Source organism: Pezoporus occidentalis, unplaced genomic scaffold (assembly GCF_034315485.1).
Source record: "Pezoporus occidentalis ecotype Australia unplaced genomic scaffold, CSIRO_AGI_Poc_V1 ctg1126, whole genome shotgun sequence".
NCBI classification, from domain to species: Eukaryota; Metazoa; Chordata; class Aves; order Psittaciformes; family Psittacidae; genus Pezoporus; species Pezoporus occidentalis.
This window is the reverse complement of record NW_026912914.1, coordinates 4,262-17,415: the sequence shown is the minus strand read 5'-3', so window position 1 is coordinate 17,415 and position 13,154 is coordinate 4,262. Positions and strand designations below refer to the sequence as shown.

The 13,154-nt window shown below is 66.6% G+C and overlaps 3 protein-coding genes across 4 annotated transcripts; 1 reads left to right on the top strand and 2 right to left on the bottom strand.

Annotated features, from left to right (window-relative positions):
• Positions 1-361: 361 nt before the first annotated feature.
• PPOX (protoporphyrinogen oxidase) lies at positions 362-4,146 on the top strand (the record flags this gene model as incomplete). Its single annotated transcript, XM_062633967.1, has 10 exons — positions 362-556; positions 775-890; positions 971-1,103; positions 1,199-1,555; positions 3,032-3,092; positions 3,201-3,319; positions 3,398-3,511; positions 3,581-3,730; positions 3,813-3,855; positions 3,941-4,146. Coding segments are annotated over 10 exons (1,425 nt in total), but the record flags the coding sequence as incomplete, so codon positions are not given.
• Positions 4,147-4,228: 82 nt separating this feature from the next.
• Positions 4,229-6,717, bottom strand: B4GALT3 (beta-1,4-galactosyltransferase 3). The gene is made up of 6 exons (XM_062633998.1): positions 6,419-6,717; positions 5,458-5,693; positions 5,181-5,371; positions 4,969-5,091; positions 4,780-4,884; positions 4,229-4,690 (listed from the first exon to the last, which is right to left on the bottom strand). Exons 1-6 carry the CDS (start codon positions 6,672-6,674, stop codon positions 4,261-4,263), a joined length of 1,341 nt encoding a protein of 446 aa, XP_062489982.1. The 5' UTR covers positions 6,675-6,717; the 3' UTR covers positions 4,229-4,260.
• A 2,089-nt stretch (positions 6,718-8,806) lies between these two features.
• ADAMTS4 (ADAM metallopeptidase with thrombospondin type 1 motif 4) lies at positions 8,807-12,598 on the bottom strand. Of its 2 annotated transcripts, XM_062633984.1 has the most exons (9): positions 12,063-12,595; positions 11,126-11,449; positions 10,861-10,993; positions 10,610-10,780; positions 10,240-10,526; positions 9,957-10,143; positions 9,697-9,872; positions 9,427-9,602; positions 8,807-9,357 (listed from the first exon to the last, which is right to left on the bottom strand). In XM_062633984.1, exons 1-9 carry the CDS (start codon positions 12,471-12,473, stop codon positions 8,958-8,960), a joined length of 2,265 nt encoding a protein of 754 aa, XP_062489968.1. In that variant the 5' UTR covers positions 12,474-12,595; the 3' UTR covers positions 8,807-8,957. The 2 variants fall into 2 exon arrangements, with proteins under 2 accessions (XP_062489968.1, XP_062489959.1); XM_062633975.1 differs by having other exon boundaries at positions 9,957-10,526; positions 12,063-12,598.
• Positions 12,599-13,154: the final 556 nt, after the last annotated feature.

Below are 13,154 nucleotides of genomic sequence, written 5' to 3'. Positions count from 1 at the left end.
GGTCCCGGTGTTACCGGTGGCGGTTCCGGTGTTACCGGTGCGGTCCCGGTGTTACCGGTTGGGATCCCGGTGTTACCGGTGCGGTCCCGGTGTTACTGGTTGGGGTCCCGGTGTGACTGGTTGGGATCCCGGTGTTACCGGTTGCGGTCCCGGTGTTACCGGTGCGGTTCCGGTGTTACCGGTTGGGGTCCCGGTGTTACCGGTACGGTTCCGGTGTTACCGGTTGGGGTCCCGGTGTTACCGGTGCGGTTCCGGTGTTACCGGTTGGGGTCCCGGTGTGACCGGTTGCGGTCCCGGTGTTACCGGTTGCGGTCCCGGTGTGACCGGTGATGTCCCGGTGTTACCGGTTGGGATCCCGGTGTTACCGGTTGCGGTCCTGGTGTTACCGGTTGGGGTCCCGGTGTTACCGCGGTGTCCGCAGGTGCTGCTGCTGGAGGCCAGCGCTCGCCTCGGGGGGTGGCTGCAGAGCACCCGCGCTGCCGACGGGGCCGTGTTCGAGCATGGCCCGAGGGGGATCCGGCCCGGGGGGACGGCGGGAGCCGACACCTTGCACATGGTAACGGGGAACGGGGAGACCCAGGGTGGGTGCTGGGGTCCCTGGGTCTATGGGGGGGGGGGGTTCTCGGGTGGGTGATGGGGTCTGGGGGATGGTCCCGGCTGGGTGCTGGGCCCCTTGGTTTGTGATGGGGTCCGGGAGCGGGGGGTCCCCGTGTGGCATCCGGGGTGCCCCGGGGCAGGTCCGTGTCCGTCTCCCCCCCCGCCCCATCCCCGCAGGTCTCGGAGCTCGGCCTTGCCGGTGCGGTCCTGCCCGTGCCCGGGGACCACCCGGCCTCCCGGAACCGCTTCCTCTACGTGGCCGGGGCCCTGCACAAGCTGCCCTCGGGGCTGGGGTAGGTGCCTGCTGCTTCCTCCCTTTGCGGTGCCACCGCGGTGCCGCAGCCCTGATCCCCCCCCTCCCCGCCGTCCGCAGGGCGCTGCTGCGGCCGGTGCCGCCGTTCTCACGGGCGCTGCTCTGGAGCGGGCTCCGGGACCTCCTGGCGCCGGCCGGGACGGAGCCGGACGAGAGCATCCACGCGTTCGCTCGCCGCCGTTTCGGGCGGGAGGTGCGTGCGTGCCCGCCCCGGGGCGATAGCGGTTATCGCGACAGGGCAGGCGCGGGCGGGGGCCCCCCCGGCCTCACGGCAACGTGCGCCCGCAGGTGGCGGACATCGCGGTGGACAGCGTGTGCCGGGGGGTGTTCGCCGGGGACTGCCGGGCGCTGAGCGTCCGCTCCTGCTTCCCGCTGCTCTTCCAGGCCGAGCGGAGCCGGCGCTCGGTGCTGCTGGGGCTGGCGCTGGGCTCCGCTGAGCGCGGCGGGGGGGACACGCACGGCAGCGGAGCCGAGTCGGGGTTGAGCCGGCGGGCGCGGGCCGAGCGCTGGAGCCAGTGGTCGCTGCGGGGAGGGATGGAGACGCTGCCCGAGGCGCTGGCGGAGTTCCTGCGGGAGCGCGGCGTGGAGCTGCGGTGCCACCAGCGCCTGCGACGCCTGAGCCGCCGCCACGATGGCCGCTGGGAGGTGCGGACCTGGGGGGGGCATCACTGCATTCCTCTATCCCTGGGCCCATGTCCTGCATCACTGCATCCCTGTGTGCCCATCCCTGCATCCCCATCCGTGTTCCCCATCACTGCATCCCTGAGTACCCATCACCACGTCCCCATCCCTGCACCCCCATCCGTGTCCCCCATCATTACATCCCCGAGTACCCGTCACTACATCCCTGTGTGCCCATCCCTGCATCCCCATCCGTGTTCCCCATCACCGCATCCCTGTGTGCCCATCCCTGCATCCCCAACCGTGTTCCCCATCACTGCATCCCTGAGTACCCATCACCACGTCCCCATCCCTGCATCCCCATCCGTGTCCCCCATCATTACATCTCCGAGTACCCGTCACTACATCCCTGTGTGCCCATCCCTGCATCCTCATCCGTGTTCCCCATCACCGTGTCCCTGAGTACCCATCACTGTGTCCCCATCCCTGCATCCCCATCCATGTCCCCCATCACTGCATACCCAAGTACCCGTCACTACATCCCTGTGTCCCGATCCCTGCATCCCCATCTGTGTTCCCCATCACCACATCCCTGAGTACCCATCACCACATCCCCCATCACTGTGTCTCCCATCACGACCCCCCGTGTCCCCATCCCTGCATCCTCATCCGTGTCCCCCATCACTGCATCCCCGAGTACCCGTCACTACATCCCTGTGTCCCCATCCATGTCCCCCATCACTGCATCCCCAAGTACCCGTCACTACATCCCTGTGTCCCCATCCCTGCATCCCCATCTGTGTTCTCCATCACCACATCCCCGAGTACCCATCCCCACATCCCCCATCACTGTGTCTTCCATCACAACCCCCCGTGTCACCATCCCTGCTTCCTCATCTGTGTCCCCCATCACCACATCCCTGTGTCCCCATCCCTGCATCCCTGAGTACCCATCACCACATCCCCCATCACTGTGTCTCCCATCACCACATCCCTGTCCCCATGTCCCCCAGCCTCGTGTCCCTGCATCCCCATCCCCTTGTCTTTGTGTCTCTTATCACCACATCCCCCATCACTGTGTCCCCATCCCTGCATCCTCATCCTTGTCCCCCATCATCATATCCCTGTGTACCCATCCCTGCATCCTCATCCTTGTCCCCCATCACTGCATCCCTGAGTACCCATCACCACATCCCCCGTCACTGTGCCCCCCATTCCTGCTCCCGTCACCACAACCCCGTCCCCATGTCCCCCCAACCTCGTAGCCCTGCATCCCCATCCCCATGTCTTCGTTTCTCCTATCACCACATTCCCCCATCTCCACATCCCTGTGTCCCCATCCCTGCATCCTCATCCGTGTCCCCCGTCACTGCATCCCTGAGTACCCATCACCACATCCCCCGTCACTGCATTCCCGTGTCTCCCATCACCATATCCCTGTCTCCATGTCCCCCAACCCCATGTCTTCGTGTCCCCCATCACCATCCTCCTTGCCCACAGCTCACCCTGGCCGATGGCACCGTCACAGCCGACCACGTTGTCAGCGCCGTCCCGGCTGCAGGTGGATGTCGGCTGCCGGTGCTGCCACCTCCGGATGCCACCGGGATGGGGAGGGGGCACCTTTACCTGCGGCCCCATCCTCACTCATATCCCCCCTCCCTGTCCCCAGCGCTGGCTGAGGCGCTGCCGGCCGAGGCCGCGGCGCTGGCGCAGGAGCTGCGGCGCATCCCGGCGGTGTCGGTGGCTGTGGTGAACCTGCAGTACGAGGGCGTCGCGCTGCCCGTCACGGTGAGAGCAGCAGCACCCAAGGGTGACCCCGGGGGTGTTGCCAGCACCCAGGGGTGACCCCAGCCCGCTCCTGCCCAGGGTTTCGGGCACTTGGTGCCCTCCTCAGAGGATGGCTCCCTCCTGGGCATCGTCTACGACTCGGTGGCCTTCCCTGAACACAACGGCGCGGCCACGGCCTCGCTGCGGCTCACGGTGAGCACCGGGGCCGGGATTGGGCTGTACCCTGCTACCAATCCCTGGAAACACTCACGGTGCCAATAGGTGATGCTGGGAGGCGCCTGGTTCGAGCAGAGCTTCGGGGACCCGGCCACGGCCGCACCGGAGCTGCTGCTGCACCGGGCACAGGCGGCCGTGAGGGAGCAGCTGGGGCTGGAGCCGGCCCCGACCCGCTCCATCGTCAGGGTGCACCAGGTGGGTGCCAGCACCCATGGGTGGGGAGGCATGGGGGGGGTCCCATGGGACTCACTGACTGTTCCCCCCCGCCTCCGCCCAGGCCTGCATCCCGCAGTACACACTGGGCCACTGGCAGCGCACAGGTAAGTGGGTGCTGAGGAGCTGGGGGGGGGGGAAGGCACCCAATGCCCCCTCCCCTAGCACCCAGCACCCATCCTAACCCCACAGAGCGCATCGGCCGCTTCCTGGCCGAGCACCGGCTGCCCCTGAGCCTCATCGGAGCCTCCTACAGCGGCGTCTCCGTCAACGACTGCATCGCCAGCGCCAAGGCGGCCGTGGAGCGGCTGCTGGGGCCGCAGCACTGAGCCCCCCCCCCAGCACCCACGGCCATAGGACAAAGTGTATTTTTTAATTGAAAAACCCTTATAAAGGTCCAGGGAGCGGCTCATAAATAGAATAAATAACGTGGGGCCAGGCCCCGGCCCCGGCAGCTCCCAATGGAGCTTTCCAGGTCCTTCCTGGTGCTCAGAGTCCAATGGGGGCCAGGGTTAGGGGGTGCCCTGCGCCAGGCTCCCGTTGTCCCCACGGGCCATTGCCATGCCCTCATCCTGCCCCACCACGGCGGTGCCACTGTCCCCAGCACCCTTAGGGCTGCGTTGGGTGATGCCCAAGGCCGGTTGGGTGCCGTTGGGTGGCGGTGGCCGGTGTGGGGTCAATACAAGCCCTCGGTCCCCCCAGGCTACGGGGTCCCGGGGGGGTTTGAGCAGCATCTCCTCACGGAAGAGGCTGGTGCTGCTCCGGTGCCGCTGGCCCTCGTGGCCGGGGGCCGGGGCGCGGCGGGCGGCGCGCGGGTCCGTGCCGATGTCCACGGTGAGGTTGGTGTAGAGCGGGTGGAGGTGCTTGGCCAGCAGCACGTAGCTCAGCGAGTTCATCCCATCCTGCGTCCACATCCGCTGCGTGCGGATCAAGAGGTCGAACCTGGACCAAAGGAGGAGGGAACAGGGAACGTCACCACCGGGGTCGGGCCCCAAAGCGGCGCCACCGAACCCCAAAGGGTGCCCCACAACCTGTGGGGGTTCTCCTCGTTGCCTTTGTCGCTCTTGTGCTTCACCATCTTGTAGTGGCCGATGGAGACGGGCGGGCGGGCGATCTTCATCCCGGCCAGGCGCACCCTGCAATGGGGTGCTGCGGTGTCACCGGGGGGGGGGGGGGTAAGTGATGGGATGGGGACACCCCTGTCACCTCCCGGGTCCTACCTGGTGGCGATGTCGTCGTCCTCTCCGCCCCAGCCCCAGTACTCGTTGGGGAAGCCATTGATCTTCATGTATTGGTCCGGGGTGAGCGCTGAGACCCCCCCAAAGTACTGGGGGTAAGGCAGGCTGTGGTGGTAGTTGGGGGGGGGGGGAAACACGGTGTTGAGCCACGGCTCCCGGTGTCCCCCCGTGTCCCTTCCACCTCCATCACCCACCTGTATCCGAACTTGTTCATGGCCACGGAAACATGTTTGGGGTTCCAAGGGTCGCACGTGTAGAGGTTGTGATCGTTCTCCGGGATCAGATCCACGTCGTGCAGGAAGAGGCAGTCCCATTCCTCATCCTTCAACGCCTCCTTCACCCCCACGTTCAGCAGCTTCGCTCGGTTGAACGTGGAGTTACCGGCCTGCGGTGAGGCAACGGGGTCGGTAACGGGGCCGGTAACGGCGGTGTGGGGCCGCTGTGCCCCCCCCACACCCCCTCAAACCTTACCTGGTGCACCACGTAGATGCCGTACTGGAGCTGCTGGCGCTGCAGGAAGGGGTGCAGGTAGTAGAGGAGGTGGCCCAGGTGGGTCTCGCGGTTGCGGTGCGGGATGATGACGGCCGTGCGGGACCGGGGCTCGCAGCCGGGGGGTTGATAGCGGCCGCCCTCCCGCACCGCCGGGTTCTTGGCCTGGATCTGCTCCAACGTCGGCACCCGGCTGAAGGTCACCGTCAGCGGCCCCACTGCAACGAGAGGGGGGGGCAGAGGAAAAGGGAGGGTTGAGGGCGGGGGAAGCCCCGGGGCCGTTCCCACAGCCCCGAACCACGGGAGCGGCCCCAGTGCAGCCGGATGGGCCGGTTCTGCCGGTTCCTTCCCCGCGGAACCGGTTCTTCCTCTCCAGGAGGGGGAGGTTCTTCCCCGCGGGGCCATTTCTTCCCCTTCCAGCCCGGTTCTCCGGCCGGGGGGGTGCCCGTTCTGCCCCCGTTGGGGCCGGTTCTCCCCCTGGGTGCCCGGTTCTTCCCCCGTTGAGGCCGGTTCTCTCCCCGTAGGGCCCCTTCTGCCCCCGTTGGGGCCGGTTCTCCCCCTGGGTGCCCGGTTCTTTCCCCCTTGGGGCCGGTTCTCTCCCCGTATGGCCCGTTCTGCCCCCGGAAGGGCCGGTTCTCCCCCTGGGCACCCGGTTCTTAACCCATTGGGGCCGGTTCTCCCCCTGGGCACCCGGTTCTTAACCCATTGGGGCCCGTTCTCCCCCTGGGCACCCGGTTCTTAACCCATTGGGGCCGGTTCTTCCCCCGTTGAGGCCGGTTCTCCCCCTGGGTGCCCGGTTCTTAACCCACTGGGGCCGGTTCTTCCCCTGTTGGGGCCGCTTCTCTTGCTGGGGCCCTTCTCTTCCTCCCACAGACACCGGTTCTGCCCCGGCCTTAGGCCCCGTTTCTCCCCGCTGGGTGCTTCCCCCCCCTCCGTTGCTCACCGAGGAAGGGCGAGCGCTCGGGGCAGAAGGGCAGCGGCCGCGCGGGGTCGGGCCGGGCGGGCTCCCTGGGCAGGAGCCGGCTGAGGTTCGCGTAGACATCGTGCGTGCGGGAGTAGTCGAAGACGGGCCCCGCGGCGCGGCCGAAGAGGGACGTGAGGCTGCGGAACCCGCCCAGCGAGAAGTAAGCGACGAAGGCGAACTGGCAGCCGACGAGCAGCGCCAGCGAGCGCGGCCGCTCCAGCAGCCGCCGGAGCATGGCGGCGGGGGCCGCGTCACCGAGCGCCGGGCGGCATCGCGGGGGCGGCCGCGGCCCCACCGGGAAGCGGCGGAAGAGCCTCAGCCCCGCCGGGGCAGCGCCGCCATCTTGGGACGCACTGAGAGGGAGGGCGCAGAGCGCATGCGCGAAGGGGGCGGAGCCTCCGGGGAGGGGTCGCTCTTAAAGGGGCCGCTGTGGGAGGTGCCGGTGGGGCTCACCCGTGACCCAGCGGGGTCAAGGTGAGGGCAGGCTGAGGTCAAGGGAGGGTTAGGATGAGGTCAAGGAGGGGTGAGTGCGGGGTCAAGGTCGGGACATGGCCCCGCTGGGGCGGGAGGCTCCGGGCCGGCACCACCCGGCCCCTGGCCGTTGCCGAGCGCCCCGCGCTCCCGGTTGGAGCTGCCCATGGAGAACGCGGCCCCAGGAGCCCGGAGCGGACGCTGGTGCCGGGGCTGGGGGGGGCCCGGCCAGGCTGAGGCTGCGCGGGCAGCCCCGGGGTACGGGGGAGGCTGGGGGCGGCTCCGGCAGGCGGGCACTAGGACCCAGGGGCCCCGGAGACCACGGCAGGGGGCGTGTCCGCAGCAAGCTCCACCCCCGCGCGGTCTCCACGGCAACCTCGCACGCCACCGCCCTCCTTCCGCGTGTTGGCCACGCCCTTATTGGTGACGTCCCGGGGACGGCGCGCTCTGATTGGGCCCCCGGTGCCGCTTCCCCACCTCCAACTTCACCCTCGCTGCTGCCGGGAGAGCGACGGGGCCCGAACCCCGAATTCCCCCCGAATTCCTCCCCAAACCTCACAAATTCCTTCCAAATCTCCCGAATTCCCTCCAAATTCCCCTCAAATTCCTCCCAAATCTCCCCAAACATCCCAAATTCCCACTAATTCCCCACAAATTTCTCCTAAAACCTCAAAAATCGCCCCAAATTCCCCCCAAATGCCTCCAAACCTCCTCAATACACTGAAATTCCCTCCAGATCCCCCCAAAACCTTACAAATTCCCTCCAAATCTCCCAAATTCCCCCCAAACCCCTCAAATACCCCAAAATCTTCTCAAATACCCCCAAATCTCCTCAAATCTCCCCCAACATCCCAAATTCCCACTAATTCCCCACAAATTTCTCCTACACCTCAAAAATCCCCCAAATTCTCTCCAAATACCTCCAAACCTCCCAAATACACTGAAATCCCCACCAGATCCCCCCCAAAACCCCCAAAATTCCCTCCAAATCTTCCAAATTCCCCCCAAACCCCTCAAATACCCCCAAATCCCCTCAAATCTCCCCCAACATCCCAAATTCCCACTAATTCCCCACAAATTTCTCCTAAACCTCCAAAATCCCCCCAAATTCTCTCCAAATACCTCCAAACCTCCCAAATACACCGAAATTCCCTCCAGATCCCCCCCAAAACCCTACAAATTCCCTCCAAATTCCCCTCAAATCCCCCCAAATCTCCCCCAACATCCCAAATTCCCACTAATTCCCCACAAATTTCTCCTAAAACTTCAAAATCCCCCCAAATCCTCCCGAATTCTCCCCAAATACCTCCAAACCTCCCAAATACACTGAAATCCCCTCCAGATCCCCCCCAAACCCCCCAAATTCCCTCCAAATCTTCCAAATCCCCCTCAAATGCCACCAAATCTCCTCAAATCTCCCCCAACATCCCAAATTCCCACTAATTCCCCACAAATTTCTCCTAAACCTCAAAAATCCCCCCAAATCCTCCCAAATTCTCCCCAAATACCCCCCAAATCCACCCCAATTCCCTCGTCTCCCCCAAATCCCCCCAAATCCCCCCTAAAGCCTCCCAAATCCCCCCCAGATCCCCCCAAGGATCCCAATCCCTGCTCCTGGCATGGTCGGTGCTCACACCCCACACTGTCCCCAAACAGGGTTCCGCTTCCCAGTGCCACCATCAACATCCCGGCCCCACAGAGGCCAGAGCAGGTGAATCCAAGGGGGCTCCAGTGGGTCAGGAGCTGCGTTCCATGGGGAATTGGGGGGCACCCAATAAAGTTCCCTCAGCACCGGGGTGCTGGTGCCTGTTCTGGGGTGCGGGGCACGATGCTCACAGTGCCCGCTGGGATCACCACAACCACACCGGCTCCATAAATAGCTTTAAATAAGAGGCTGGGGGGGGGGGTCCACAGGTGGGGGGCCCCGGGGCCTGCCCAGGGCTGAGGTAGAAGCGGTGATGGGCGCTGGGGCTCAGCGCGGAGGCTGCGGCCATCAGTAACCAAATGGTGCCAGCAGGATCAATCTCATCCCATCACTCTCCTGCGGCTACCGGTGGGGCCGGCGGCTCTTGAGGATCTCCAGGATTTGGGCTTTCTGCTTCTCCCAGGCCTCCGACGGGCGGCAGGGCACGAAGAAGCTGAACTTCAACCGCGGTGCTCTCCGTTCGTCCACCACCAGCGCCTGCAGCAGCACCGGCTGCGGCAGCGGCCCCCGGCCCTCCAGCGTCTCGGTGGCCGCGGTGGCCCCGCTGTAGCGCAGGGTTATCCCCTTGCCCAGCGCCACGTCGGTGGCCGATGGCACCAGGATGTAGCCACCGTTGAGCAGGGATTCACCATCGGGGCGCCGGAGGGCCAGGAAAACATCCTCGGCACCGGGAGCCGAAACCTGGCGCACCAGGATGTGCGTGGCACCCGCCGGGATGGTCACCACATCGTTGTAGCCGTAGCTGTGGGGTGGGTGCAGAGAGGTTGGACGGTGGCACCCATGGGTGCTCCCCGCCCCACCGGGCACTTACCGGGGTTTGGTGAAAGAACCGGAGATTTTGGTGCATCCGGAGCCGTCGCCGCCGCAGTTCATGCATTTATCGAACTTCTTCTTGGAGCCAATGATGCGGTCGCAGCCGGCGGGGATGCAGCGGCCCCGCACGCACACCCCGGTGCTCTCCGGTGAGCACGGCGTCCCATCGGCGACCTGCGGCACGGCACGGCCTCAGCGCCCTTCGCAAGTTGGGGGGGGGGGGGGGCCGTGCTAGGGTTATGGGGCAAGGGGGGATGGCAGCGCTCACCCTCTGCTGCAGCACATGGTAGTAGCCCAAGGTCTGGGACTGGCAGATGAGCTTGCACCGGTCCCGTTCGGCCACGCCGCTGTAACGAGGGACCCAGTCCCGCGGCGCCGGCAGCCCCCTGACGAGCTCCGGACCGCGGTTGTACTCGGCGCATTGCTCCTCCCGGAACGCCAGAGCTACCGGGGGGGGACGAGCGGAGGGGTCAGCGCCAGCCCCCGGTGCTTCCACCCCGGCCCCGTCCCTCCGCACACGGCGCTCACCGGAGCCGCCGGGACACTCCTCCACGCTGCAGGACTGGACACGGGTCCGTTTCCCCCGGCAGAAGCGGCCGCCGTGACGCGGCTCGGGCTCGGTGCAACCGCGGTGCGAGAGCCGAACGCCGCCGCCGCAGCTCCGGGAGCAGCCGCTCCACGGCCCCCACGGCCCCCAAGCGCCGTCCACCGGAGTCTGCACCGGGAAACGCAGCGGGAGCGGGGTCAAACGGGAGCCCCGGGGGGCGAGCGGCGGCCCCCGGTTCCCCGTCGTTTCTCCCCACACACTCACGGTGAGCTCCTGCATGCGGGTGATGCTGACACAGGCCCCGTCCATGCAGGCGCTGCCCGGCGCGCACGGTGTGCCGTCGGCCCAGGGGAAGTGCTTCGTTTGGCACACGGAGCGGCCGCCGGTGTGGCCGGTGCACCAGAGCCGGGCGCAGGGCGGCTGCTGGTCCCCGCAGTGCCGCGACTCGGGCCCGAAGGCGAGCTGGCATTGCCGCAGCAGCGGGTACACGCTGCCCGGCAGCGCCGACGGCAGCGGCAGCCACTCCGGAGGCTGGTCCAGGAGGCAGTGACCTGCGGGGAGCGGAGCACCGGTGATGCCGGGGAGCGCCGGATGGGACGTGGCAGCACCGGGGCTGCCCGGAGCCGGGTCTTACCGTGGCCGTTGTCCAGGAAGTCGGTGATGAAGCGGGCGCTGCACGGGGACCACATCTCGCCGGGCTCCAGCGAGGAGAGGACGGGAGCCATCACCCGCCGGGCGGCCGCGGTGCCGCCGTTCAGCTCCCGGCAGGGCTGCGCCGTGTCGTGCAGCATGTTGAAGACGTGGCCTGCGCCGGGGGACGGTGGCATCAGCCCCGAGCGGGTTTTGGGGTGCTCCGATGTCCCCCGTGTCCCCATCCCCACTCACCCAGCTCATGAGCGACGGTGAAGGCAGACTGCAGCCCATCGTCCTCCACCACGGCGCAGCTCCGCGCCGGGTCGCACACGGTGCCCACATCGGCCATGCCCAGCGTGGCACAAGTGGCAGCCCCACACAGGTCCTGGGGGGGCGGGGGGGGTAGGAGGGGGGTGAGCACCCCAAAACCAGCACCCAAACCCTTTGGGGGGCACCACCAGCACTCAGCAACCCCATGGGGACCCCAAGCAGCGCGGACCCCCCTAAACGTCCCCACCTGCCGGGTGAAGAGCAGGGCGGTGTCGAAGTGGAGGGGGCTGTCCTCGTCGGGGACATTGAGCCCCTGTTGCCACTGGCAGAAGTTCCGGAGCATCTCGGCAGCGTTGGAGGTCGGGGGGGGCCCGGGGGTGCCGGGGCCCAGCACCAGCAGCCGCGTTACCCGCAGCTCCACCGCGTTGCCGAGGCTGCCGTGGCGGAAGGAGCGGGCGGCCGCCGCCAGCACCGTGAGCAGGTACGGCCGCAGCCCCGCACCGTGGAACCGCGCCATCGCCTCGTCCGCCACCACGAGGAGCTCCACGAACCGCGGCACCGAGGCGAAGCGCTGGGAACGGGGGGACAGGGGGCTTGGAGGGGCCGGCTGGGGTACCCCGGCATCACCCACTGCATCCCAGTGACCCCCAGCATCACCCCACCGCATCCCAGTGACCTCCAGCCTCTCCCCACCGCATCCCGGTGACCCCCAGCATCACCCCGCCGCATCCCGGTGACCCCCAGCATCACCCCGCCGCATCCTGGTGACCCCCAGCATCACCCCACTGCATCCCGGTGACCCCCAGCATCACCCACCGCATCCCGGTGACCCCCAGCATCACCCCACCGCATCCCGGTGACCCCCAGCATCATCCCGTCGCATGGCAGAGCCCCGGGAGCCCGCGGGGGAAACCCTGGTCCAGCCCATCCCAGTTTAGTGTGTCCGGTCCTCCTCGTTCGTTCTGCCACCAGCTCGTTCTTGTCCCAGCCTATCCCAGCCCGGTTACATCCCCATCTATCCCAGCCCATCCTGATCCCTCCCATCCTGGTCCAGCCCAGCCCAGCCCGCTCCCATCGCTGTCCATCCCGATCCCGGTCCCGTGTGCCCCGGTCCATCCCAGCCTGTCCCATCCTGATCCCGGTCCATTCCGGACCCTGTCTCGTGTGTCCCGGCCCGGCCGTACCTTGGTTCTCCTCGGGGCCGGTCCCAGCCGGGTCTTTGTATCGGATTCTCCCGGTGCAGTGACGGGACACGAGGGACCGGGAGCAGCCCCAACAGCAGCGACGGCGACCAGGAGCGTCAGGAGCGCGCAGCGCATGGCCCGGGCACCGCGACACAGCGACAGCCCCGCGATAGCCCCGCGATAGCCCCGCGGCAAGCGGGTCCCGCCGCTTTTTAACGGGCGGGATGGGCTGGCCCGGGAGGGGCGGAGCTGAGCGGGGCGGCCCCGACCCCCCCCCCCCCCGGGCCGTTCGGGAAGGCAGGGCCGGGACATCCCCCCCCGGGACCCTCCGGGATCTCCCCTCACCGGGACCGGTCCCAGGGGAGGTGTTGGATGCCAGCAGGGGTTTCTACCCCTGCCTGTGCCCTTCATCCTTCATCCTTCATCCTCATCCTCCTCATTCCCTTCCTCCCCCCTGTCCCGCCATCCCTCCTCATCACCCTAATCCTTCCTCATCCTCCTCTTCCTCCTCATCCCTCCCTGTCTCCTGCATACCTGCCTGTGCTCCACATCCCTTCTCACCCCCCCCATCACCTTCATCCATTCTCATCTTCCTCATCCCCTTCATCCCTTCTCCTCCTCCTCCTCTTCTTCCTCATCCTCCTAATTCCTTTCATCCCTCCCTGTTCCCCTATCCCGCCTCATCTTCCTCATCACCTTCATCCCTTCTCATCCTCCTCATCCCTCCTCATCCTCCCATCCTTCCTCATCCCCCCATCCTTCCTCATCCCCCTCATTCCCTTCATCCCTTCCTGTCACTCATCCCTCCTCATCCTCCTCATCCCTCCTCATCCCTCCTCATCCCCCATCCTTCCTCATCCCCCTCATTCCCTTCATCCCTTCCTGTCCCTCATCCCTCCTCATCCTCTTCATCCCTCCTCATCCTCCCATCCTTCCTCATCCCCCTCATTCCCTTCATCCCTTCCTGTCCCTCATCCCTTCTCATCCTTCCTCATCCTCTCCCTTTTCCTCATCCCTCCCTGTCCCCTCCATTCCTGCCTGTGCTCCCATCCCTCCTCATCCTCTTCATCCCTCCTGGATCCCCCATGCCCC